Source organism: Epinephelus fuscoguttatus, linkage group LG6 (genome assembly GCF_011397635.1).
Source record: "Epinephelus fuscoguttatus linkage group LG6, E.fuscoguttatus.final_Chr_v1".
Classification (NCBI taxonomy): Eukaryota; Metazoa; Chordata; class Actinopteri; order Perciformes; family Serranidae; genus Epinephelus; species Epinephelus fuscoguttatus.
Window position 1 is genome coordinate 5250067 of NC_064757.1, and position 27039 is coordinate 5277105.

The following is a 27039-nucleotide window of genomic DNA, read 5'->3' on the forward strand; positions in this document are numbered from 1 at the left end:
TTCTTTTTGGCTGCTGGTTCCTGTGTGAGGTGGCTGCTGCTTGCTGTACTGGTAGGTAGCAGTGGTGTCTGAGCCCCCCGCTGTAGTGATCCGGTAATCCAGGTGGTAAGTAGGGTTGTGCTTTTAATCTTTCAAAGGCAGTGTTGTGAACCTTAATTAATTTCATTTTCACTTTATTATAGGTTCATGTTACTTACTGCTGTTTTGCCCTTTTAGAGCCTTTGTGTTTTGCCCTCGTTTTGCTTCTGTTTTGTTGTTTGGTTTCCTGTTTTGCTTTTTGTATTTTGCGCTTAGTTTTGTTTTATTCCTATTTGCTTTTGCATCCTATTGAGTTATTTCTTTGAATATATTAAAACATTTGGGTTGCTGTATTTGTAAATTTTGTTATTAGTATTTTTCTTTTAGTGAAGTGGAGCACCATTTTGTTGGGGAGGCTAGGCACCCCGGGTGAGGTTCCTACACATTGCATGTAAGTAAAGGCACCGGGACACGATTGTTCTCAAGATTGCTGTGAGACTTGCTGTGAGGTTTGCTGTGTTTCACTGAGGTGAGTAGTGGTGGCACCTTTAGGCACCCCTCCATAGTCTGCCTCCCCACTGATGGCCTCTGCTCACTCTTTTATTTAGGTTATGTTGGGCTGAGTTTTTTTAGATATTTTACCACATCTCTGATTTTTAGATTGTATTTGTTAAGGCCTTTTTTAGACAATATTGTAATAAAAATGTTTATAATCCCTTTCAGTGTTTGTTGATTCTGCTTTATTTTTGACTCGTTAATTTTTCCCTCTTCCTTTGCAGTTCCAGCCCTGCCTGTTTATTTTGATTTTCAATAAATAATTCATTTATTCAAACAATACATCTCTGTCCTGTTTCAGAACGAATCTGTGTGCCTTACTAATCTTCCAAACGTTAATATTTTTGAGGTATTTCCTGGGGTACAATTCCCCAGGTGGCGTTGTTGGTTCTCCCCCTCATACTACTTGGTGACCTCTCTCACCTCACCCCGCCACAGCAGGAAATGTTTAGTTTTCGTTTTAGTTTAGTTAGTATAGACATTAGAGAGAAGATTAAAGCGTCAAACTGCGGTAAAAGATGCTGTATAAAAGACAGGCTACAACTTTTTTTCCTTGTCCCCGCCGGGATTATTCTCTAAAATTTTACTGTTTAAATGGGATTTTAGCCCCTACCTACATAGCATGAAATGTGAAATGAAATCACCAGCTCAGTCATTCAACAGTTGTATATGATCACTATGGTTACCGCTACAGACACAGGCACAGCTACCAGCTCCTCTTAGGACCCCGGGGTCGAGAATCATGCCTTATGGTCGGTTACATTTACATTGGAAGTCAGAACTCGGAGCTCCGAACAACGTAACCTCCAAACTGAGCGCTTACCAGTTTAAAAACTGGGACATGGAACATGGAATTCGAAAAAAATGGACAGTTAATGAAATGAAACGAAAACCCCAACGTTTATGCTTGTAGACTCCTCTTAAAAAGAAGTTAAAAAAGCAAAGAAAATTCGCTCCTTGGTATAACTCTCAAACCCGTAAGTTAAAACAAATATCGCGAAAGTTTGAAAGGAATTGGCGATTAACCAAACTGGAAGAATCTCGTTTAATCTGGACAGACAGTCTCAAAACTTATAAGAGGGGCCTCCGCAATGCCAGAGCAAACTATTACTCAGCTCTAATAGAAGACAAGAACAACCCCAGGTTTCTTTTCAGCACTGTAGCCAGGCTGACTGAGAGTCAAAGCTCTATTGAGCCTTGTATTCCTTTAGCCCTTAGCAGTAATGATTTTATGAGCTTTTTTAATGACAAAATTCTAACTATTAGAGGCAAAATTCATGACCTCCTGTCCTCAGATAGTACCTATCTAACCTCAAACACAGCTGTAAAACCTAATATATATTTAGATTGCTTCTCCCCAATTTCTCTTCAAGAATTGACTGTAGTGATTTCTTCATCCAAATCATCAACGTGTCTCTTAGACCCCATCCCAACTAGGCTACTTAAGGAGGTCTTTCCTTTAGTTAACACTCATATATTACATATGATCAATATATCCTTATTAACAGGCTATGTACCACAGTCTTTTAAGGTAGATGTAATTAAACCTCTACTAAAAAAGCCCACCCTGGATCCAGAGGTGTTAGCCAACTATAGACCAATATCTAATCTTCCCTTTCTGTCAAAGATCCTTGAGAAAGTAGTCGCAGACCAGCTGTGTGATTTTCTCCATGATAATAATTTATTTGAGGAATTTCAGTCAGGATTTAGAGTGCATCATAGCACTGAGACAGCACTAGTTAAAATTACAAATGACCTTCTGATTGCTTGGACAAAGGACTTGTCTCTGTACTTGTTTTATTAGATCTTAGTGCGGCGTTTGACACAATTGACCATCAAATTCTACTGCAGAGACTGGATCACTTAATTGGCCTAAAAGGTTCTGCACTAAGCTGGTTTAAATCTTATTTATCTGATCATTTTCAGTTTGTTCACGTTCATAATGAATCGTCCTTACGTACCAAAGTTTGTTTTGGAGTTCTGCAAGGTTCTGTGCTCGGACCAATCCTATTTACTCTATATATGCTTCCTTTAGGTAACATCATTAGAAATCACTCTATAAATTTCCATTGTTATGCGGATGATACTCAGTTGTATTTATCGATGAAGCCAGAAGAAAGTAATCAATTAACTAAACTCCATAATTGCCTTAAGGACATAAAAACTTGGATGAGCACCAATTTCCTGATGTTAAATTCAGACAAAACTGAAGTTATTGTTCTTGGCCCCAAACAACTCAGAGACTCTTTATCTGATGACATAGTTTCTCTTGATGGCATTGCTCTGGCCTCTAGCACTACCGTAAGAAACCTCAGAGTAATATTTGATCAAGATTTTTCTTTTAATTCTCATTTAAAACAAACCTCACGGACTGCATTTTTTCATCTGCGTAATATTGCGAAAATTAGGCCTATCCTGACCCGAAAAGATGCAGAAAAATTGGTCCACGCTTTTGTTACCTCTAGGCTGGATTACTGTAACTCTCTGTTATCAGGTAGTTCTAGTAAGTCCTTAAAAACTCTCCAGCTAATTCAGAATGCAGCAACACGTGTACTAACAGGAACTAAGAAACAAGATCATATTTCTCCTGTTTTAGCTTCTCTGCACTGGCTCCCTGTAAAATCCAGAATTGAATTTAAAATCCTATTGTTAACTTATAAAGCTCTAAATGGTCAAGCTCCGTCATATCTTAGAGAGCTCATAGTGCCATATTATCCCACCAGAACACTGCGCTCTGAGAACGCAGGGTTACTCGTGGTCCCTAAAGTCTCCAAAAGTAGATCAGGAGCCAGAGCCTTTAGCTATCAGGCTCCTCTCCTGTGGAATCATCTTCCTGTTACGGTCCGGGAGGCAGACACCGTCTCCACATTTAAGACTAGACTTAAGACTTTCCTCTTTGATAAAGCTTATAGTTAGGGCTGGCTCAGGTTTGCCCTGTACCAGCCCCTAGTTAGGCTGACTTAGGCCTAGTCTGCCGCAGGACCCCCCTATAATACACCGGGCACCTTCTCTTCTTCTTCTTCTTCTCTCTCTCTCTCTCTCTCTCTCTCTCTGGTATTCTATTACTGCATCTTGATAACTCGGCCATTCTGGATGTCACTAACTCGGCTTCTTCTCCGGAGCCTTTCTGCTCCACTGTCTCTCAGATTAACTCATATCGCAGCGGTGCCTGGACAGCGTGACGTGTGTGGTTGTGCTGCTGCCGTGGTCCTGCCAGATGCCTCCTGCTGCTGCTGCCATCATTAGTCATTAGTCATACTTCTACTGTTATTATACACGACTATTGTCACACATGTATACTGCCAGATATTAATACATACTTTCAACATATTGTACCACAGTAGCCAGAACTATAACTATAATATTAATACTTTCAATAATGTTGTTGTAAGCTACTGTCATTACCTGCATCTCTCTCTCTCTCTCTCTCTGTCTCATTGTGTCATACGGATTACTGTTAATTTATTGTGCTGATCTGTTCTGTACGACATCTATTGCACGTCTGTCCGTCCTGGAAGAGGGATCCCTCCTCAGTTGCTCTTCCTGAGGTTTCTACCGTTTTTTTTCCCCGTTAAAGGGTTTTTTTTAGGGAGTTTTTCCTTATCTGCTGCGAGGGTCATAAGGACAGAGGGATGTCGTATGCTGTAAAGCCCTGTGAGGCAAATTGTGATTTGTGATATTGGGCTGTATAAATAAAATTGATTGATTGATTGATTGATTGATTGATAGATGCTAGATTGTCATTGCCATTGTGTATTTGACTGTTGAAGCTCCATGTGGATAAAAATGTTAAGAGCTGTTAAATTGTGGCAGGCATTTAAAGTAACCCCTGTAATGCAAATGAAAGGCATGTATGAGCAGCTTTACCTCTGTTAGTAGGAATCAGCCTGACTGCACAGTCAGTGCTTATCTCAGCATACTTATTTTTTTCTATGAGTGTAACCAAGGTGTGAAACTACATTTCATTTCATGGCATACAACCATGTCAAGATGATCTTTATACTTTTTCTCCTTGCAGGGCCAAGTTAGCCCCCCTGTTTGGACTAGACCATTAAGGCATTCAGGGGAAAGAGTCGTTCCAGTCCACAGCACCCAGAAAGAGCTTCAGTTCAGGTAAGGCAGTAACAACTGAGACATGAGTGACTTCAGATTCAGCCATTACGAGGAGGCTGAACTCAGTTTTGTCCATTTACAGCACCAGCCACCCCGAAACCAGCTCCACCACCCCAGAGCTCCTGCAGTGTTATTCACTATCGCAGTTCAAGCGTTCAGATACGAGCCAATGAGCCAGTTTTTAATACTTTAAAACCATGAAACCATTTGACTGTAGCATGAAGTGCTTATTGGAATATTGCATGTATGTTCTGAAGATAAAATATCTGTGGGCTACAACTAATTACTCTGCACAAGATGAACCTAATATCTTGATGCCTCCGGTTGCAGCTGTTGCTGGCACGGAGGAATAAAAATCTAAAGCTGCTTTGTTACTGCCTCAGACAAAGGACTCGTCTCTGTACATGTTTTATTGGATCTTAGTGCCACATTTGACACAATTGACTATCAAATTCTACTACAGGACTGGGACATTTAATTGATTCTGCACTAAGCTGGTTTAAATCTTATTTATCCGATCGATTTCAGTACATCCACATTCATGATGAATCATCTTTACATACTAAAGGTTTTGTGCTTGGACCAAATCTATTCACTTTATATATGCTTCCTTTAGGTAACATCATTAGAAATCACTCTGTAAATTTCCATTGTTACGCGGACGATACACAACTACAAACTACTACATACAAAATGCCTTAATGACAGCTCAGTCCATGAGACCTTGCGCTCCACCGCTTTCTCCCATCGAGTCCAAGCTCCCTGCTGCCACATTCTCACCACCTCGCATGTTCGCCTGGTTGGTCGCTTGTGTGGAGGCTGTGTCCCTCAGGCTGCAGTCAAACACCTTACCCAAGCTCTTTACGGGTTTCTCTGTGATTGATGGAATCTGAGTGCTGCTAAGTGTGAAGCAGAACTTTTCCATGACCTTCCCTTTCTTCAGCACAAGTGACCTCAACTTTGCCGGCTTGAAGCTCATGCGAGCCCAGGTGATCAGCTCCTCGAGGCAGTTCAGGATCCACCTGCACCCTGGGACAGATGTAGTCGTCACCGTCAGATCATCCATGAAGGCTCGGATAGGCAGCTGTCGGACTCCAGACTTGGCGAGGGGCCCCCTGCACTGGACCTCAGCGGACTTTGCCAGCATGTTCATGGCGAGTGCAAAAAGGATAACCGAGATGGTGCATCCGGTAACTATCCCTTTTTCCAGCTTGTGCCACTCTGAGGTTGTTGACCCAGAGGGAAGTTTGCATAGTAGTCGAGCAAGTGTGAGTATGAGAGGGACACTCGTGAACCAGTTGTCAAAGAACACCTTGTAGTTCTGCTGTGTGGGTATTGGCTGGGCCAGACGGAGGACAACGTTGCCACTTGTTCCTACATCTGGCAGCTGAGGGGGTTGCACAACTCTCCCTGTGTAGATCTAAAAATTGTGCGGGACACCATCAGAGCCAGCCAAGACGAGTATCTTGTAGCCCCATTTCTTTGGTTTTGCTGGCAGGTATTGCTTGGGTCTATTTCTTACCTTGAAAGGGACCGTCTGCTTGTCTACAGCCAGCTTCTCACCCATTGGGATCGTCTGCAGCTTCGAGGTAAGATGAGTGACCAGTGGTTGGATTTTGTGAAGTCGATCAACATTTTTTCCTTGTCTCTCTTCATTGTTGTTTAAGTGCAGGGATTTTTTGATGAACCCCTGGTACCTCCCTGGTACACTCAGGTGGCTTTGTTCCAAAACATGCGAGTGCCTGGTAATCCAAACAATGACATGTACACTGCTGTACCCATGAACTGCTCCAGTTCTTTAGTAGTGAGGTTGAGGGGCTTGTTGGTGTCACACTGAATGGCATATAAATTTGACTGCTATACAACTACTTCCAGAATGTCTTCAGAAAAAAAAATGATTTTGGAAGGCTGGCCTGCCCTTCAGGGTAATCAGTGATGTTGGCATTGTGGGGTGTTCGCCACCGGGGTAAGCATGGAACATCTTCCTTTGATAAATCATTATGTTCATCTTAATCTTCCTCTTCCTCGTCATACTTAAGGAGAAAACTTAAGGTGTTTTGTGCAACCGGTCCCTGAATCACTTTGAATGAGTACTGCAATTCAGTGTTCTGGAACCAGTCTAGGAGAGACAGTACTTAATACATATGATGCTTTCTTTATTACTTGATCAATGTATGTCTTTTATTTAATAAATAATTAAATAAAACCACAAGCTAATGTTTAATACATGTATTAATACACACATTTTTTTCCTTGTTAGGTTGACGAATGTAACCATTGTGGGTCACTAATCTCTACTGATAAGAATATCTTACATATTTCTGCATATTGTATGCATTTTAAACAAAGTATCTTATCAGACAGCCAGTGGACAACACTACAGGCCTTATCGGCTCCGCACATAGTATCAGAAACCCACACTGCACTGTGTATTTGTAGCAGTCAGTGGTTTATCTGTGGCACTTACGATGTTGAAAAGTAACACATATTTTGTCCCCAGATTTATGAAAGGTGACATGCACATGACTCTCAACAATGATGACAATGTAACTGATATTCACTGTCACCAAGACCAAGTGAAAAACAAAGACACAGTCAAGGCAGTGTTTGTAATATTGTGCAGCTCAACTTGATCACTGTGAAAATCATTCCTTGTTTGTCCATTTCAAGGTGTTGTAGACAATCACTCCGCCTGCCTTAACTTAATGTCTGCCTGAAAACACACACACACACACACACACACACACACACACACACAGGGCGGGCGAGAAGAGAGGCTGAATCCTCCGCTCCCATTTTGCTGCACAGAATGGGATTCGGTGCTACTGCTACCATCGCTGGGGAGATATATCATCAGGAAGAAAAGCGTCGCAGAGAGTGCATCACAAGGAGTGAAGTTGCAACTTCTTTTCCTCGCAGATGACGGTTTGGGTTCATTTTCTCCTGTTGTGCGGTAAGTGTGGTCCATTCGCAAACTTTATTGACGAACTACTAACACTCTCTGCTGTTTCCTCCTCCTTCTTCCTTCCTTCCGCTGTCTTCGTTGGTTCATTTATACACGTGAAACGCGTTCTCTGGCTGGCTGGATTGTCCGCTCGGGCTGCCGTACATACATGGCGCTGCAAGATGGCGACCTCTCTAAAGCAAGGCCCTTGCTATATATATATATATTTATAAAAGCATAATTAGAAGGCTACGAAAACCAAACAAATTTTATTTTATAGCGATTATACACTCATATAAACATATTAATGGGTAGAAGATTCAGATTCAGATTTGACAATAAGTCATGCCAAATATTACACACTGGCCCTTTAATAGTACATAAACATACAGATCAGTGTCAGTGATCAGTAGTGTAGCATGAATGGATGACTGACTGACTGCCGAAATGAAACGAAGAGCCAAGCAGCTGTGCAGCGGTGTCCACGCGGACGTGTGTGCAGGATGGAAGAGAGAGCCGACATCTGAATGAGGAGATGCCTAGTTGCATGGAGGGGTCCTCACAGTGCACATCACAGAAATTATTCATACAAAGTTATTTAAATTTAAACATGTTAAAAAGTGAAATTTATCCTACCTTCTGCTAGCAGTGTGACTAAGCTGGCTATGGTCCCAAAAAGGACTGTGCTCGCTAATTCCTGCTATCAGCTATTTCCTGTTTATCCACCGCCAGTGGGTCGCACGTGCGGCGTCATCAACAGCTCATCCCACAAGTCATCAACAGTCCCTCCCATGGTGGAAGGCCGCCTCGTTCTGTTTAAATCAAAAAAGTTTCACTTATATGACTACCCTACGACAGAAAATTGGGCACCTTGGATCAACTCGCCAATCATCCGTGTGTCTAAACACTTGCAGCTTGCCCAACATTCGCCTAAAATCTGGCAGTGAAAAAGGGGCTAGATGCCTCATGTTTCATATATTAACAGGTGGCAAACACTGGAAACTACAGAACAAGGGTTCATCCTCTGGAGAACCTAAAGGAAAAGGCTGGTGTTATTCTATACTTTTGGTTTTGTCAACAAATCCAATAGATGGACCAAAACCAGCAATGTGTCTGTATGTCTCTTTTACATTCCCAACCCTTTTGGCTTGTGACCCCTTGTGAAAAAAGCCACCACTCATCCGTAGGCAAAACACTTAAAGAGGTGCTGGAGCTGATCTTAGAGCCTTAGAAAACAACAAAACAGCAGCCACATGCTCAAACACTGTGCATATATCAGTTTAATGCAAGCTTTCGGTCATTGTGACCTTCTTCAGGCATACAAGACAAGTGAATGCAGCTGTACATAAGGGTTCAGGCAGTAACATCACTTGATTGCAAAATGCCAGACACCTGTGTCAAACATGGCAAAGGCTAGAATCTGGGCATCATGGGAATTGTAGTCCCAATAAAAAGGGAATTGTAGTCCTAGATAAAGTTATTCTAATAGCCTTGGGCACAAGTGTCTACTGAAAACAGGAAACACCAATACATTGAAATTATTTACAATATGTACACATAAAGTAAGAGCACAAAAACACAATAGAGAAAAGCAACAAAATCTATGCAAACATCAGTTAGTGGCCATCATAAAGCATAGTAGAGCCTAAAATCTATTGTGATATGTTTAAAGGAGCTATACAGTACAGGCCAAAAGTTTGGACACACCTTCTCATTCAATGCGTTTTCTTTATTTTCATGACTATTTACATTGTAGATTCTCACTGAAGGCATCAAAACTATGAATGAACACGTGGAGTTATGTACTTAACAAAAAAAGGTGAAATAACTGAAAACATGTGTGTTGTGTTGTGCAGAAGTCAGGTTAATACACAGCCGACAGCCCTATTGGACAACTGTTAAAATTCATATTATGGCAAGAACCAATCAGCTAACTAAAGAAAAACGAGTGGCCATCATTACTTTAAGAAATGAAGGTCAGTCAGTCCGGAAAATTGCAAAAACTTTAAATGTGTCCCCAAGTGGAGTCGCAAAAACCATCAAGCGCTACAACGAAACTGGCACACATGAGGACCGACCCAGGAAAGGAAGACCAAGAGTCACCTCTGCTTCTGAGGATAAGTTCATCCGAGTCACCAGCCTCAGAAATCGCAAGTTAACAGCAGCTCAGATCAGAGACCAGATGAATGCCACACGGAGTTCTAGCAGCAGACCCATCTCTAGAACAACTGTTAAGAGGAGACTGCGCGAATCAGGCCTTCATGGTCAAATAGCTGCTAGGAAACCACTGCTAAGGAGAGGCAACAAGCAGAAGAGATTTGTTTGGGCCAAGAAACACAAGGAATGGACATTAGACCAGTGGAAATCTGTGCTTTAGTCTGATGAGTCCAAATTTGAGATCTTTGGTTCCAACCGCCGTGTCTTTGTGAGATGCAGAAAGGTGAACGGATGGATTCCACATGCCTGGTTCCCACTGTGAAGCATGGAGGAGGAGGTGTGATGATGTGGGGGTGTTTTGCTGGTGACACTGTTGGGGATTTATTCAAAATTGAAGGCACATTGAACCAGCATGGCTACCACAGCATCCTGCAGCGACATGCCATCCCATCCGCTTTGCGTTTATTTGGACGATCATTTATTTTTCAACAGGACAATGACCCCAAACACACCTCCAGGCTGTGTAAGGGCTATTTGACCAAGAAGGAGAGTGATGGAGTGCTGCGGCAGATGACCTGGCCTCCACAGTCACCGGACCTGAACCCAATCGAGATGGTTTGGGGTGAGCTGGACCGCAGAGTGAAGGCAAAGGGGCCAACAAGTGCTAAACACCTCTGGGAACTCCTTCAAGACTGTTGGAAAACCATTTCAGGTGACTACCTCTTGAAGCTCATGGAGAGAATGCCAAGAGTGTGCAAAGCAGTAATCAGAGCAAAGGGTGGCTATTTTGAAGAAACTAGAATATAAAACATGTTTTCAGTTATTTCACCTTTTTTTGTTAAGTACATAACTCCACATGTGTTCATTCATAGTTTTGATGCCTTCAGTGAGAATCTACAATGTAAATAGTCATGAAAATAAAGAAAACGCATTGAATGAGAAGGTGTGTCCAAACTTTTGGCCTGTACTGTATGTAAGAAATCTAAAGCAAACAGTCATAAAATCCTCCTAATATGTCACAGAGACTAAGGAATAATGTTCATATAACATACTGATCTCACCGACAACAATAGTACAGCCAGAATATTCGCATTTAAAACATTTTTTTACGGTCCACAAATCATGTTTATGTTTTGAATTTGTGTTTTGGCCTGTTGCGCCACCCACCGCCGTCTACCAGTCACGCAGTCAGTAGAGTCTCAGCATCAGTTACAGTTACGACTGAGCTACAGCAGCACGGCAAGCAGCATTAGCAGTGTCCCAGTACATAGCATTAGCAGTCTCCTCAGCTGTATCCCGGCAGCAGTGTTAGCAGCAGAGAAGCCAGACTTGCTCAAACGGTCCGCTGGAAAACTGAAGATCAAGGACGTGGCGACGTGGCCCTGCCACAGCAGCCGTCCGTGGGCAAACAAATCAGTCTCCAGCGTGCCGCTGTCCAGCAACCTCAAATCTGTATGGGAGGGGGCCAGACACGACTCGCAGCAGTATTTTGAATTTGAGTGCAGTAACTGTTTTGGCCACATTCTTACATACAGCGTCTTTAATGGCGAAAAATCCTGCAGAGCAACCCAATAAAGGAAGACGGGCTGATTAAGAGTCTAAAAAAGAGTCTAACACTAAACAAAGTAAACACATGTCGATACTGGTGAAGTGTCTCAGAAAATGCTGCTGATAGTTTAGCCTTTTACTAACTGGAGTCAAAGGCTCATGGCTCCAGCCAGTCGTGTAGTTAAGGGTATACTCAGGTATACTCAGGTAGGCTATACTCGCCTCTTTTTCTGGCCTTTTACAGTATACCAACCTATCTGCCAAAAGCCATTGGAATATATAGGAGGGTATACCCACTTCCTCCTTGGTGACCTATCCATCTTCCTAGTAGTACACCCACCTCATCAACTACCATTACCCCACTGTATCCACTGCATGAATTTAAACTGCAAATTGACTGGTTCACCCTAGCCTGGACTTAGCACTGCTGCTGGCCACAAGCTCGCAGTGTTTGCCCTGGCCAAACTTGAGCCACTGCAGCTGCTGACTGATGGTCTATCTCCAGAGCTGCTGCCCACTGTCTCGCCCACAAAGCAGTCCACAGCTTGAGTTATAACCAAAAACATGTTTTGTGAAGTCACACAGTGACCTTTGATCACCAAAATGCAATGAGTTATTTGTTGAGTCCAAGTGGACATTTGTGCCAAATTTGAAGAAATTTTCTCAAGGCGTTGTGGAGATATCGCATTCATGAGAATGGGACGGAAAGATGAGCGGACAACCCAAAACAAAAAGCCTGCGACCACGGCTGTTGCTGGCACAGAGGCATAAAAATCTAAACCTGCTGTCTCTGGAGCTGTAACCCCCTCTCCCCCCGGTGGAGCAGTCCAAAGCTCCAGGTTTTCTTATTTGTGGTCTGATAAAAAAAAGAGAGAGAGCAGGACAAGAAGGACCTTAGAAAATAAGCTGCGTACAAGTGTACAATGAACTAAGATTAAATAAATCAATGTGTGGGAAACATTGGGTTACTGTATGAAGCTCATGTTCCTGCCCATGCTTGTCTGGTGGGATGGGCTTAGGACAGAGAGGGGAAAGCTGCAGAGGGTGTATTTTCAAATTCTGCTGGTTCCAGACTTATGCCCTCACCAGCTTTAAAGAGTCCAAATGATCCAGTAATCAACAATTAACAAAAATGGAGGGAAGCCTAAGAAATAATGTCAAGCTGTGTTTCAGAAATGTGTTTTTCCTGCTGTCTTATCTTGTTGAGCCCTGCTCTTGTGAGTATCCTCAGCAGCATGACAGTGTGTGTGTTGGATTGAGTCAAAATAAACTCTTTTAAATTCTTATTAATCCAAAGGCTCTTTCTTGGGAACCACAGTTCCTTGCACCTGGAAGCCACCCAATACAGCTACAGTCTGATCTGTTGGCTACTGAGCAGATCTACACCACAGTCACACTGATATTGTAGGATTGTGGTAGGAAAGAGTGCAGACTCACTATGGCTGTAGACATCTAAATATAAATGTTTGCGTTTCTGGTTGATCTTCATTCCAGCTGTCAGCTATGAAAGATCACAATCAAGGTACCACTACAGGGGGAATCACTGAATGATTCAGAAAGGTACAGGACCTGGAGTATGCCATGGCTTCATAAAATAAAGAGGAGTAAAGTGAAGTTGCTGCGGCCCCAAGGCCAGGAGATGGAGGATACACTGCAGAAAAAACTTCCCTGCTAGCCCGAGGGAACATGGGGATACCCTCAAGAGAGGAGGATACCAGGGGTTTAGTTCCCCTGTCTGCACTTATTGACTAACAGCACCATTTAGGTATGTTGAGTGTGCATTCCTGAGTGTGAGGGCCGTCACGTTCTGAGTTCTTTGAGGGTAGGCAGGGGGAATCTCAAAATGCTTCCGTCCTTTGAAACAAGTACCGTCCTGTCCCTTTCATCATACAGCATTTGGAGCTGTTGCAATGAGCATGCATGTAATGTCATTTAAAATCTGTGACTGTTGAGTGCTTGGGATGGGTAACTGGGTCAGGAAAATTTTTGCTGTTCCATTAGCCTTTCTGCCTCTGTGACCCTGGCATGATAAGTAAAACTAAATAAATAAGAGTCTACAGCCATGCTATCTGCCCTGTGAGGCTGTACAATAATTTACTCTACTGGGCCAAACAGTTAAAGCCAGAGCAACATGACCTCCTCTCTACCATGGAACCTGGTCATGAACATGTAAGAAGCAAAACACAAGCACCATTCAAACAGATGGGACAAAATAATAAAAACACACTGAAGGAGAGAGAGAGAGACAAGAGGAAGCTAAATCTCCTGGAGGATGGAAATCTAGATTCTAGATAGATCCAGTAGTTTCTGATACATTTCATGTAAAAAATAAACATATCATCCTCACAGTGGTGCCACAGGAAAAGTCAGTGGGTCACCAAAGCCATCAGTATTAATTCTCTGGACACCATGAATGTCTGTGCAAAATGTAATGGCAATCCATTTGACAGTTGTTGACATATTTCAGTCAAGCTCAAAGCGGTGGAATGACTGATTGGCTAGATCCACACTGCAAGCATGGCTAAAATCTGAGTTCGGTTCTTAAAGGGAGAGTTCATCCCAAATCAAAAATACAAATTCATGCTCTTAGAGCTATCCAGTAGTGCTATCAACCAATCTAGATAGTATCTAGAGTTGTCAAGTGTTGGAATTATCAGCCATAAAGATGTCTGCCTTTTCTCCAAAATTATGGAACTATAGATGGCACTCGACTTGTGGTGCTAAAAGTACTAAAAAACACATTCACAAAACTCACCAGCAATTTTGCCAGAAGTCATGACCCGATTACTCAAGATAATCCACAGACCTTGCTGTGAGCACTTCCATATCATAAGTACATTCCTTCTACCAAACTACACCTGCCAACTGTATCACCACACTGAAGGAAGTGTGTATCTACTGCTAGCTCACCTAGCAACACTGAGCTAGCTAATATTACAGCTCAGTCAAAGAGATAAGACATGTACAGCTGAGGACACATTCTATTTGTAGCATACACGACATGCCCCGAAAAACTGCACCCACTACTAGTACAAGACAAGCCCATCGGTGCAAGAGTTATCTGAACCCTGCAACAACGTGACATTGTAATTAACGAATAGGGCCAAACGTAGCAGTAGTACTCCACTCTGTAATTCATTATTTATGAAGACATGATTCAGCTTATAAGACCCATGCTGTAACTCTTTCCACCTCTCTTTTAACCTAATACTTCATAGTCAGCTAAATGCTAATTTAGCATTTTCTTCAGGGTTTCTGCTTCTAGGCCAAGGAGTGAAGGGGGATGATCATGTACTGACGTGTAGGTATGGTGGGCGAATCATGTAGCCATTGGGCAGGTCACATAGCTGCTCCAGCTGCAGCTACACTTTGGCAGCGGCGCATGAGCCCCTCATCCATGAGACTGTGGTCATACAGTTGTCGGGTGTGGTTTGGTAGAAAGAAAATAGTTCCTACATGCAACTGCTCACAACAACGTCTGTGGATTATTGTGATTAATTGGGTCATGATTTCTGAAAAGGGCCATTGCTGTTGAGTTTTGAAAAGTACTTTTTGGAGCTTTTAGCACCACAAGCCATCTAGTTCTATTACATGGCAGACAAGGCAGTCATCTCTGCAGCCGATATCTCCAACACTCAGCACCTCACATCAAAACCATATTCATGCGGTACGTTAAGATACATTTTAATATCCTGCTATTATTACGAATATGACAATATTCTGAATTTGAAATGTATTGTGAAAACAGCATATTCCATTTAGATATTCAGAATAAGGCCTTTTTCTGAATGTAGCATTTCTTGATTAAGACATGAGGGATATGCAAGTATTATTCAGGTTTTAATAGCATTCTTTGGACATGTACAGTATACAGCACATTTGGAATATGCATCTCAATTACAACAGTTTGCATTACACGGTCTCTTGTCTGTTTATGGCCAGCTCTGTGCATTGTATACAAACCAACTCACCAACAGTTCTTAAGGTTGGGGTAAAGATGCATGGCCAAAAGAAAAGCTAACATTTCTGGTTGGAAGAAGAAACTCACCAACTTTAAAACATGATGACAGACCTGGATTTCAAAGGGGTTTTTGGATATGTGCAAATATCTCAACACCGATCTTTTCATGAAGGTGGTTGAAGTAATGTAAAATGGACACTGTGTTCACATGGTCCAACAAGTCTGCCACTGGTTGGCAACTGAAAAAATTCTATTTTGATGCAAAGAAGCAAATTGACAAGCGTCTCCAGCTCTTCTACTTTTTTATATTTTGACATACAACGATTGACATTTATGTCAATCGGAGTATGCATGGTTGCATATGAATGGGAATATTAGTGGAATATTCATTTTCATTAGACATGTTAGCATCTCAGCAGAAATATTGTCTCTTTTATTGTGCCTTTCTCTTGTATGTAAATGTAGTAATTGATAAATAGCACTACAGGTAAGAGGAAAAATGTGTATTTTTGATTTTGGTGTTAACAGTCCTTTTGAAGTGGACAGTGCAACTGGTGCAAAAGAAATCTGTGCTGTGCTAATGGCCCTTCTGCCACTGCAGTGCTGATGTGAATTACAGACTAAACATGCATGCAAGTAACATTTGTGTGGGTTTTACTGCTTGTAAAATCAACACAGATGCTTATAATCTTGGGGGGCAGAAAAAATCCAAATCTGGGCAAATGGGTGAGAAAGTGTCAGTGGAGCTGAGGTAGAATGTGCAAGCAGCAACCATCATGGCTGATTATGATAGCCAGGGACACCTGATAAACACCCCCCCCCCCCCTCCCCCCTTGTAGTTGCATTTAGCAGCCAATTAGAGGAACTTCACCTTAAGGCACTTTTGCATTGACTTTACCTTTTGACCACGGTGGTTTGTTATATTCAGTATGGTTTCCTAGGATAAGTGTATATAGCTACTGTGAAAAAGTCAGTGAAATCAAATAAATCAGACTTTTTATTATTAAATTAATCCCATACATTTCATTCATTCAGCATGGTTAAGGAACAGGCAATACATATTTTGACAAAATATATAATAATAATAATAATGACAATAATAATACAAGATGAGGTATAACACAACAGTTTAAGTAAAAAAAAAAAAAACAACAAATTTGTGAAATGAGCACAAGACTAGAGATCAGGACACATGACGTGGATTACATTCATCTGCCAACAAGAATTATTTGACCACATTCTCGCCTCTCACTGACGTAAGAAAACTATGTGCTTGAGTCTCAGGTTAATTTCACTTCTCCTTTGCTAGCAGATTGTTGCATTTTTAAACATTGTACTCATTTCACAAAAACTGAGGTTGGTTAAAAAAAATGACAGTGCATGCATGTACACATAATGGATGTGAGAGCACATTAGTTTCTTTTTGTGCAAACATTTTGATGCTCCAGTTCTCACACAAACAGACTTAGCTATATCTTATACTCTTATACACACACACATGGACAGGCTGCTAGCTGTAGCACATGCAGCTCCAGACTGAAGATACTCTGAAGTATTAACAGACAAAAACAGCGACAAACGGGACCTTTGTAAATTCAAACAACACATAAGGGCAAACCAAAATCACACAAACACACACACATGATTAAAAGGAGTCCTGCATGCTGTATGTGGTGTACATTAGGTCACTGGACATTTTGTTGTGAAGAGCGCATTCTCTGGTTTGCAGCAGATGGCCTTAGCAGTTTCTTCCCATCATCTTAAGGCAGTTAGGATGGGAGTGTTCATGTTTATTTGTTGTGCAGGTGTTCATATTGTTCAAGGGGACATCTTCTTTGCTGGGAGAGGCAAAGAAGGCTTTTTATCCACCTGCCACTTTGGTTGGTGGATTCCAAAAATCTACCAGCCACTCAATAGATTACCATTGTTTTTTTTGGCTGGTGGGTGACGCAAATCTACCAGCCACTCAATAGATTACCATTGTTTTTTTTGGCTGGTGGGTGACGCAAATCTAGCAGCCACTTGCATATTTGACCAGCACTTGGCTGGTGGCTGGTGCTAATTTCTGACCCTGGCTGTATGCCTCCGCACACTAGTGAAGTTGCATTGACAGTTCACATCCATTTCTGTGAAATCATGGATGCTTTAGATGCTTCATACACATCTTCAACCCAGCAGCACAGAAGATCTATACAATCAGCACAGTTTCAAGAAGGTGGACACCCAAGATTAGAGTCGCCAATTCAGTATCTGACCAAATGTCTCCCCTTCTGTTCCTGAGATATGATGTTAAGTAATGGCCAGAAAAGTGTTTTGCAGAACATTATGATGTCACAGTGAAGTTGACCTTTGACCTTTTTGATATAAAATGTCATCACTTCTCCATTTTATTCTATTAGACATTTGTGTGAAATTTTTTTCATCATTACATTAATTCTTGAGCTATGGCCACAACCATGTTTTGTGAGGTCACAGTGACCTGACCACCATATTCTAATTAGTTCAAGGGAGTTTCTTCAAATTTGAGTCCAAGTGGACGTTTGTGCCAGATTTCAAGAAATTCCCTCAAGGTATTCTTGAGATATCTCATTTATGATTATGTGAGAGATGCAAGGTCACAGTGATGTTAACCTTTGATCACCAAAATCTAATCAAATCATCACAGAGTCCAAGTGAACATCTGTGCCAAATTTGAAGGATTTCCCTTCAGATGTTCTTGAGATACTGCGTTCATGACTGTCGCCTTAAATCACACAAGAATAACATTCATTTTAATTAGCAGTTAAGGCAAATCTGCTTTCCAAGAGTTTGGGCTGATGAAACATTCATCGAAAACTTTATCTGCTGTTTTATATGTATTGTTTTTCAGTAAGCCGATGCTATTGGCTTACTTAATGCTTTGTCATATTTAATGGTTGCGTCAAGACTTAAGAAAAAAAAAGATACATCTCTCAAGAAATGGAAGTCTTTTCATGTCGTATTGGAAGAAAGAAGAACAGAACACATTTCTGCAGCAAAAATGGGAAGCAGTCACAACTTTCAGTTTGATTTATGGCTTTAAAATAAAACAAAGTGGCGTGAATGGTTTTCTTCAGCCATGGCTGGTAATTACAGGGAATCTGATGCATCAATTAGTTTCACTTCTTCTTTAATAAGGAGTGTGTCATACAGAGATAAACTGTTCGTAACTGGTCATCGCCCCTTTAACCTCAAGGAGGCATGATTATTGCATGTTTGTTTTATCTGTACTGCTGCCTTCTTAAGACAAACTATGAAACAGCTTTAAGAGACAATGAAGACAAATTAACAACATAATTTTGATGAAATCCCTCTGAAGACAGTGTGGAAGGTCTACCTGAAACATTAGGATGCAAACAATAAATAGGAAATAAAAAGGAAAAAAATCATTATCATAATAAAAAGGAATGTTAACCATCTCCCATGGGGATTTTCCTGCACTCACTGTCACAATGTCTCCATTATGACTGCTGTCAGTGTTAATATATATTTCAGTGTGTTTGGGGAAGCACAGAGATAGATGAGTGAGCCTGTTTAACTTAACACTTTAGCTAATGCTTACTGTGGAGGACTGCTGCTGAAGGTTACAGGTTGGTGTGGGAGTGTGAAATTGAATGAAGTGAATGAAATATCCTCATGGCTTTAGTAGTAATCACTCACACACATGCACATGCACATGTGTTTGTCAATGCTGTGTGTTCTTTAGCTGAGAAGCTCCAGGTATGTGACAGGCACTTTTCCTTTCTGGTTTCCTCTCTCTCCAATCAGCCAGTCAGAGTCCATTCCTGGCACTGTGTAAACTGTAATGACCTGGAACACAGAGCACATGGACACTTTAATGCCTAATATTTGAAATGTATTGCTACAGCCACAATAACAGCAACTTATTCCATACAAAATTCAACACAGAGTGCACCTCATGCAATGTACACTACATAAAGCACTACAGATGACTTCTTTCATGCCAGCTGGCCTCCCCCATTTTAACATTCTGGACAAACATTACACATAAAATATCCTCAACTGTAGTCATAGGATTCCAGTCTCTCCTTCTGTATGTCTGCTAGGGAAATCTCTCCAGTTGAACTGCCAATAAAATATGACCAATCCATACTGGTTGCTTTAACAATCACTGAAAAGAAGGGGTGGGTGGTAATGCATTACAATGCAAGAGTAAAAAAAGCAGTTTTTTATGGATACTTTTGATACTCCTTTTATTTAAATTGTGCTGTACTATTTACTTGAGTATGTTTCTGAGCCAATAATCTACTTTTTACTTCACCACTGTTTTAAGTACAGGGATGAGTGTAGAGGGCTGCAGATGCCAAAGTTCGAGCTGCCTGAAAGAGAAAGAAGCACCACTTCCTTTTGAGCACAATGATTTGATGACACAGCAAATTCCAGAACAAGAAGCAGCTTCCAGCAACAATCCTTGACCACGTCTGGCCACACTTTATCAGTGTTGGGCAGTGCCGCCACTACTTACTAACTTAACTACATTTCTCAGTAGTGTGGCAGTAATGTCACAACTTTCTGCTACTGTTTTTAACTGGTTTAAATCATATCTTACTGGCAGAGAATTTTTTATAAGCATGGACGAATGCTCCTCAGAGAGGTATGAACTGTGGTGTCTCCCAAGACTCAATTTTAGGTCCAACTCTTTTTAATCTTTATATGTTGCCACTGGGGGACGTCATCAGGAGAGACGGCATTAATTTCCATGGTTATGCTGATGACACACAGCTTTACATAGCCGTGTCTCCTGATGACACTGGACCAATAGATGCCCTTTTGAAATGCATTTTAGATATCAAGTCATAGATGGCAGATAACTTCTTACAGCTCAACCAGGACAAAACAGAAGTACTTGTCATCAGTCCTGAAGCACACAGAAAAAACTTAGTTTAAAACTCAAATCCCTGGCCTTTAACACATCTGAGCAGGTAAAAAACCTTGGTGTTATTTTAGATTCAAAATTAAATTTTAATGCTCACATCATCACATGACTATCATCTCAAGAACATTGCCAGAGTGCGACCATTTTTACCTCAAGCCAACACAGAGACACTAATGCACGCTTTTATCATCTGCAGAATTGATTATTGTAACACTCTTCTTTCTGGTCTCTCTAAGAGAAGCATTGCTCCACTACAGCTTCTTCAGAACTAAGCTGCACGGGTTCTGATGAGGACCAGAAAGAGAGCACAGATCACACCAATTTTAAAGTCTCTGCACTGGCTACCTGTCTGCTTCAGAATCGATTTTAAGATTCTCTTAATGGTTTTTAAAGCTCTTAATTGTCTTGGTCCTAATTATTTGTCTGATTTGCTTTTAACATATGAGCCCTCTAGAACTCTCTGGTCTTCAGGCAGCGGCCTTTTAATTACTCCAAAAGTTTTAACCAAAACATATGGTGAGGCCTCCTTTTATCATTACGGCCCACGTTTGTGGAACAGTCTGCCTGAGGACTTGAGGAAAACAGAGAATGTGGACATTTTTAAAAACAAACTCAAGACCGACCTTTTTAGTCTGGCTTTTAACTGAATTTTATTTATTTTATCATTTTTAACCTTTTTTCTGGCCTTTAATTTTATTAATTTTGTTATTTTTACCTTTTTAGTTCGGCTTTTAACTGAATCTTATTTATTTTATTATTTCTATCTGTTGGATATTTACCGAATTTTAATTTACACAGATATTTTTATCTCTCTATAGTATCGATTATCCTCTCTTTGGGGTTTCCTCACTTCAAAGTGGTGAGTGCAGGATAGTGTTTCCTCAGTGTTTTTAAATCTGTGTGCTTGTGTGTGTGTGTGTGTGTGTGTGTGTGTGTGTGTGTGTTTGTGTGTGTGCGCGCGTACGTGTGAGTGTGTGTGGGAGAAGGGGGGATATCTCTTGTGTCTATTGTTTGTTGTATTGTTTTTATGTAAAGCACTTTGGGCTGCTTCTTTTGTATGAAAAGTGCTCTATAATTAAAGTTTGATTGATTTCTGAGTCAATCAGCTTTTCAGTTGTAAAGCTGATTAATTGACTGAGTAATGTGGTAGTGTCCACAAAAGTTACAAGCTCTTTTTCCCAGGAAAAACTCTGAGGTGCAGCGGACTGTTTTTCTGTTGAAGTCTGGATAAAAGTAAGGATAATAAAACTGAGGGTAAGTAATGTGAATAATGCCAGTGCTACACCGACGCACGAAGATGAAGAAAGCACTGCCACATGACATCACTTAGCAAGACCCACCCTACTCTGCCTCTGATTGGCTACATCGCACTTCTTGATGTTTCTTTCACGTGTCTTGCCCACAGACTGTATACATTTAGAATATTTGCAGTGGACAGTAGAAAAATAGACACAACAAGGGCCAAGGAAAGAGCTAGAGAGATGGAGAACAGTATTAAGAAGGAAGAGAGGAGTGAGAGAGAGTGACAGTGATTACAAGTTTTATGTGCAAGACATGTTCATGTTCTAATGTCCCAAGAAAGAAAAGTTCATTTCATTTAGGTCTGTTATTTTTATTGACTATATTACTGCCTTTTATTTATAACGGTTTTACTGACTGAAAAATAGCCTACATTTTGGGATTCTGTTTTTGAATTACTTACATAGCCAGATAGCCTACTTAAAAAGGCCAAGACAGAGACAGGAATTAAGTAGGAAGACAAAAAGAGAAAGAGAGAGAGCAATAGGCTGACTGATGATGTCATGCTATTGGAGGACATGTTCAAATGTCACAAAGTCTACAATTTTTTTTAATTTAAGTCTATTACTTTATAACAGTTTAACTGAACATTTGTTTGCCTGTCTATTTGTTTGGCTGACAGTTTTGCTTATCATTGAGATAACGCTGATTTGACATAAAGTAAAAAAAAAAAAAAACCCTCCTTTTGCCATTTTCTTGTAGCTATGTTTCCCTGGGAATAGCTTAAATGTAGTAAAACTTTATTTTAATGTAGAGTAGCTTGTAGGTTAGCTCACTACATTTTCCACTTAGCTCGCCCAACACTAAACTTAACTGTATATACCAATATCTAACAAAGAAGACAGTTAAATGATGAAGTGTCTGCTGTGCCCCCGAAAAACACTGAGATCTCCACTTTTAAAAACTCCTCTTCTAATCTCCACATTCAGTTGCACATACTGCAGCTGAAATTGCAGCTAACTAATGTTAGCTATGTTGATTTTTCATGTGTAACGTTAATTTTTGATGTTGCGATATGGAAGAGAGGGGTAGAGAGGAACAGAGAGAGATAGAGCGGGAGATTCACTTATCAGTTGTAGAGGCTATCTCTTCTTTGTTTGATTAGCTGATCTGATCAACTTCATTAAAAAATGTCTTATCAACAAGTGCTGAATTTTAATTTTTAGCATTGGCCCACCCACCCTAAAAATAATAAAAGTGACTTGTACTTTGAGTAATCTATTAACTATTTTACTTTTACTTGAGTAGACTGATTTTGTTGTTGTTGTTTTTTTAAAATTATGTACTACTTTGTCTGTCCTTTGATATTTTCTCTCCTGTTCCTATCTTTGTTGTACCTGTAAAGCCACATAAATCTGCAAAATTAAATTCACTTCCATTCAATGTGAGGGAAGGGTCAATAAAACATTCGCTTCAGGTGGCAAAGCAAGTTCGCATTTGTCATTGCGTGAAGTTGCAGCTTCAACCACTAGCAAATAAGTATGTGTGGCTGAACCCACTTGACTGTCACTGGCTGCAATCTTCTGATGGTGGAGATTGTTGCCATGTCTAACCACCTGAAACAGTACTGTTCCACAATAGCCATAATTATTATTATAATATTATTACTTAAATGCATGTTGTTGTAAGCTACTGCCATTAATGTCTGTCCTGCATCTCTCTGTCTCTCTCTGTCTCTGTCCCTCTTTATGTCTCATTTTGTCATATGGAACACTGTAAATTTATTATGTTGATCTGTTCTGTACAACATCTATTGCATGTCTGTCCATCCTGGAAAAGGGATCCCTCCTCAGTTGCTCTTCCTGAGGTTTCTACCATTTTTTCCCCGTTCAACGTTTTTTGGGGGAGTTTTTCCTTATCTGCTGTGAGGGTCCAAAGGACAGAGGGATGTCATTGTAAAGCCCTGTGAGGCAAATTGTGAGTTGTGATATTGGGCTTTATAAATAAAATTGAATTAAATTTATTGAATTATATTGGTCATGAAAAGTACAAACTGTGTGCATCCAAAATGTCCAAATCACATATTTCGTGGTTTTTATTGGCAAGCTACCTAGCATTCAATTTTTAGCTTGCAAGTTACAACTATCACATGTAGCACTGCCCACATTCAGTACAAATATTGTTTCAATATCACAATACCGCATTCACTCATTTGTGACGCAATTACACGCTCCGTTTTGTTTTTTTCCACCAAAAAATAAACTAAAATAAATTAACGGGGGTAAAATACCCTTTAAAACAACAAATAGTTGAAATTAAAAAAAAAAAAAACAACTAGGAAAAGAATTTGACATAATAAGACAATGACCTCTAGTTTCATGTCAAGGTTATACAGAGGCATGTGCTGCTGGAAAGACCATCAACAACCTGGAAAGGCAAGGCTATTATAAGTTACAGTCCTTAAAATCTTCATCAGGGTCCCTGGGTCATCATGGTTTCCAATTAAGTTATTCATTATTTGAATTAGCAAATGCCACTTGAGTGAAGCTACTGTTAAGACCTAGACCTGTTAAGAGTTCTGGCCCATAACCTATAGTCAATATTGAACCCACCAGCTATAGGTTGATAATGAAACCATACCTCGTCAGCTAAAAGCGAGAGCTCACTGGAGTCAGCAGCATCATAATCGTAAAGGACTTTGGCCTTGCGTGTTCCTGTAGCTGGTGCCTGAACTTCTTCAATTTTCAGTGTGTCTGTCTCCACAGGGCTGCTGATGCCCTCTGATGCAGAGTCAGCCATAGCTATGGACTGAGTGGAGTTCAGTGCAAATGCATTGGGAAGCCTGAGGGAAAGCAGGCAGATAATCAAAACATACATATACTGTAAGATACATCACTGATCTTATAGCTCTGAAACAGCAGAGTCAATAGTTAAGTATAAAAACAACAGCTTTGAAAGAATTGAAGACGCTTCTTGGAACCATATTGTTGTCTGGGTGGTGCAGAGTGGCAGACGTGAACACACCGGACCAAAGCTGTTTTTTTCTTTTTTTATAGTCCACTGGTAAAATGGCAAAATAATGACAAAAAATTTTATATAATTGATGAGAGATTCAGCACTTCAATTTATAAAGATGTCTAATCTTTCTCCTGTTTTAAATTGTTGCAGGATATTGTTAAATGTGATAAACTGCAATGTTTCCACCATCAAGCATTTTAAGAAACCCAAACGTGGAAAAATGGAGCCATGACGTACATTAATGAGGTAATCGGTTGTCTGCCACATAAACAGCAGAATCTAGAGCTCTAAGTGACCAGCCTGATGTGTGTAGATGTGTGTGTGGTTATTCTGTAGCAGCCTGGTGATGTGATTTAAAGCTGGAATCTGTAACTTTCATGAAAGTAACTTTTTGTCATATTTGCTGAAACTCTAACTACATCCACACAGTAGAACAGGCATGAAATCTGTGAAAAAAATCATGTTCCTCTGCCTCCTCTTTGTGCATTCAATTTCAATTTCAATTCAATTCAATTTTATTTATACAGCCCAATATCACAAATCACAATTTGCCTCACTGTGCTTTACAGCATACGACATCCCTCTGTCCTTATGACCCTCACAGCGGATAAGGAAAAACTCCCCAAAAAAACCCCTTTAACGGGGAAAAAAAACGGCAGAAACCTCAGGAAGAGCAACTGAGGAGGGATCCCTCTTCCAGGACGGACAGACGTGCAATAGATGTCGTACAGAACAGATCAGCATAACAAATTAACAGTAATCCGTATGACACAATGAGACAGAGAGAGAGAGAGAGAGAGAGAGAGAGAGATGCAGGTAATGACAGTAGCTCTTATGGCATTTGCAAGAATCCACTGAATGTGAACAAAAACAACTAATCAATCACTGCTCTTGAACTGCAGTCAATCTGTCAAACTTGTAACACTGATCAAATATGAATCAAGATTCTGTTACTGCATTGTCTATTTCTCTCCTCACATGTTTTCAGAAACATATTTTAGTGACTGTTAAGTTGTAAAATGAGAATGTGTGACCCAGCTTACTTGGTGAGAACAGTTGAACAAAAAACAAGCACCGCCCACCTGCTGGAGCAAACTTTCTCATTTTACGGCCAAACAGTACCCTGAGGGCCGAATTCACAAAAGGATTGCGTGGCTTTTGCGGCCGCTAAACCGGTAAAAATGGAGCAAACAGATCCCATCTAATTCACAAAGCACAAGCAGAGGGTGAAATGCTCCACAAACTGCGCTACCAAGCAGATTGCGTCTCGGTGCTCCGGTGTTATTTGCACGTATTTAAATGAGGTAATATGCATATATTTGGCCCAAAAATTGCCCCTTTCTATGCAAATGAGCCTCATTGATAAACAACGCCTAATTCACTAACACCAGCGCTAATAGCCACATGCAGTTTGAGTGAAGTAAATAACGTCTTTAGAAAGCTGGTGCAAACTGGGCGCTCCTCTGTGGAAGCCTCTCGCCCAGACTTTCCAGTGATCGTGGCAGCAGTGATCGTCTGTTAAATCAGTCTGTAGCCTAAATAATATTTTGACATTATTATTATAATCATTATTACTTTAATGGCATCCGAAGATATTGATGCGTTGAACAGGTGACAGTCTGCAGTCATTCTCAAAATGCACTTCTGTCAGTGTGTGATGTGATAAAGTGGTCAAACTTGGTCAAATCCACAGCCTCAACCCATCCGACACTGTTAGACTGACTCACCAGCAGACATCACTACATGAGGGTATACAGTATTCAGTACTTTGCCAAACAGTCTGCCATTGTTCTGCCACGGTGTTCTTGGCGCAAAGCCAGCATTTATACTTTGCCATGTGGCTGATTGCAGTCAGGGGCAAACTGCACTCAGCTGCCAAACTTTATCATTAGCGCGATATCCTTTGTGAATAGGACATTAAGACGGAGCAAACTGCGGGTGCAAGTGAAGTGCAATTCAAGGTGCTATCAGCAGCCGCAGTTCATTCTTTGTGAATTCGGCCCTGAATATGTTTCTGAAAATATGTGAGGTGAGAAATACACAATGCAGAAACAGAATCTCAATTCCTATTTGTTCAGCACTGCCTAGTTTGACCACATTGATTAACATGATTGTCAGCTGTGTTAGACACTACTTGGCTCTGATTGGTTGTTTTCCTTTAGCCTTATTAGATTCCAGCAAATGCCATCAAAAGCGCTATGAAGTGGAGGCGGAGGAACATGATTTTTTTCATGGACTATCTGCCTCATGTGTAGATGTAGTGACAGTTTCAGCAAATATAACAGAAAGTCATTTTCATAAAAGTTATCAACTGTAGCTTTAATGAAGGTAAATACAGTGAACGGCCGTGTGTAATGGCACTGCACTTTTGAATGGCCCTCCTGCTCTGGTTGCTGCACTGCCCTTTAGATAGAAAAGCATATACAGACTTCAATCTCATTCTGTTCCCAATAGAGGGGAAAAAACGGATGCAATGACTTCCAATTTGCAGCGCTTAAGAATTTATTTGTATTCAATATGGATCTAGTAAGCACTGGAAATCAATGCGTGGGTAAAACATACACACAAATA

At 40.7% G+C, this 27039-nt stretch overlaps 1 protein-coding gene across 1 annotated transcript in view; it reads right to left on the reverse strand.

The window, feature by feature from the left end:
• Positions 1-16299: 16299 nt before the first annotated feature.
• Positions 16300-27039, reverse strand: part of LOC125890260 (endophilin-B2-like) — a 56179-nt gene continuing 45439 nt past the window's right edge. The window contains exons 10-11 of the mRNA XM_049578817.1: positions 24091-24292; positions 16300-19124 (exon numbers count right to left, since the gene is read on the reverse strand). Coding sequence (XP_049434774.1) covers positions 19017-19124; positions 24091-24292 — 310 coding nt within the window. The 3' untranslated portion in view covers positions 16300-19016. The remainder of the gene's footprint in view (positions 19125-24090; positions 24293-27039) is intronic.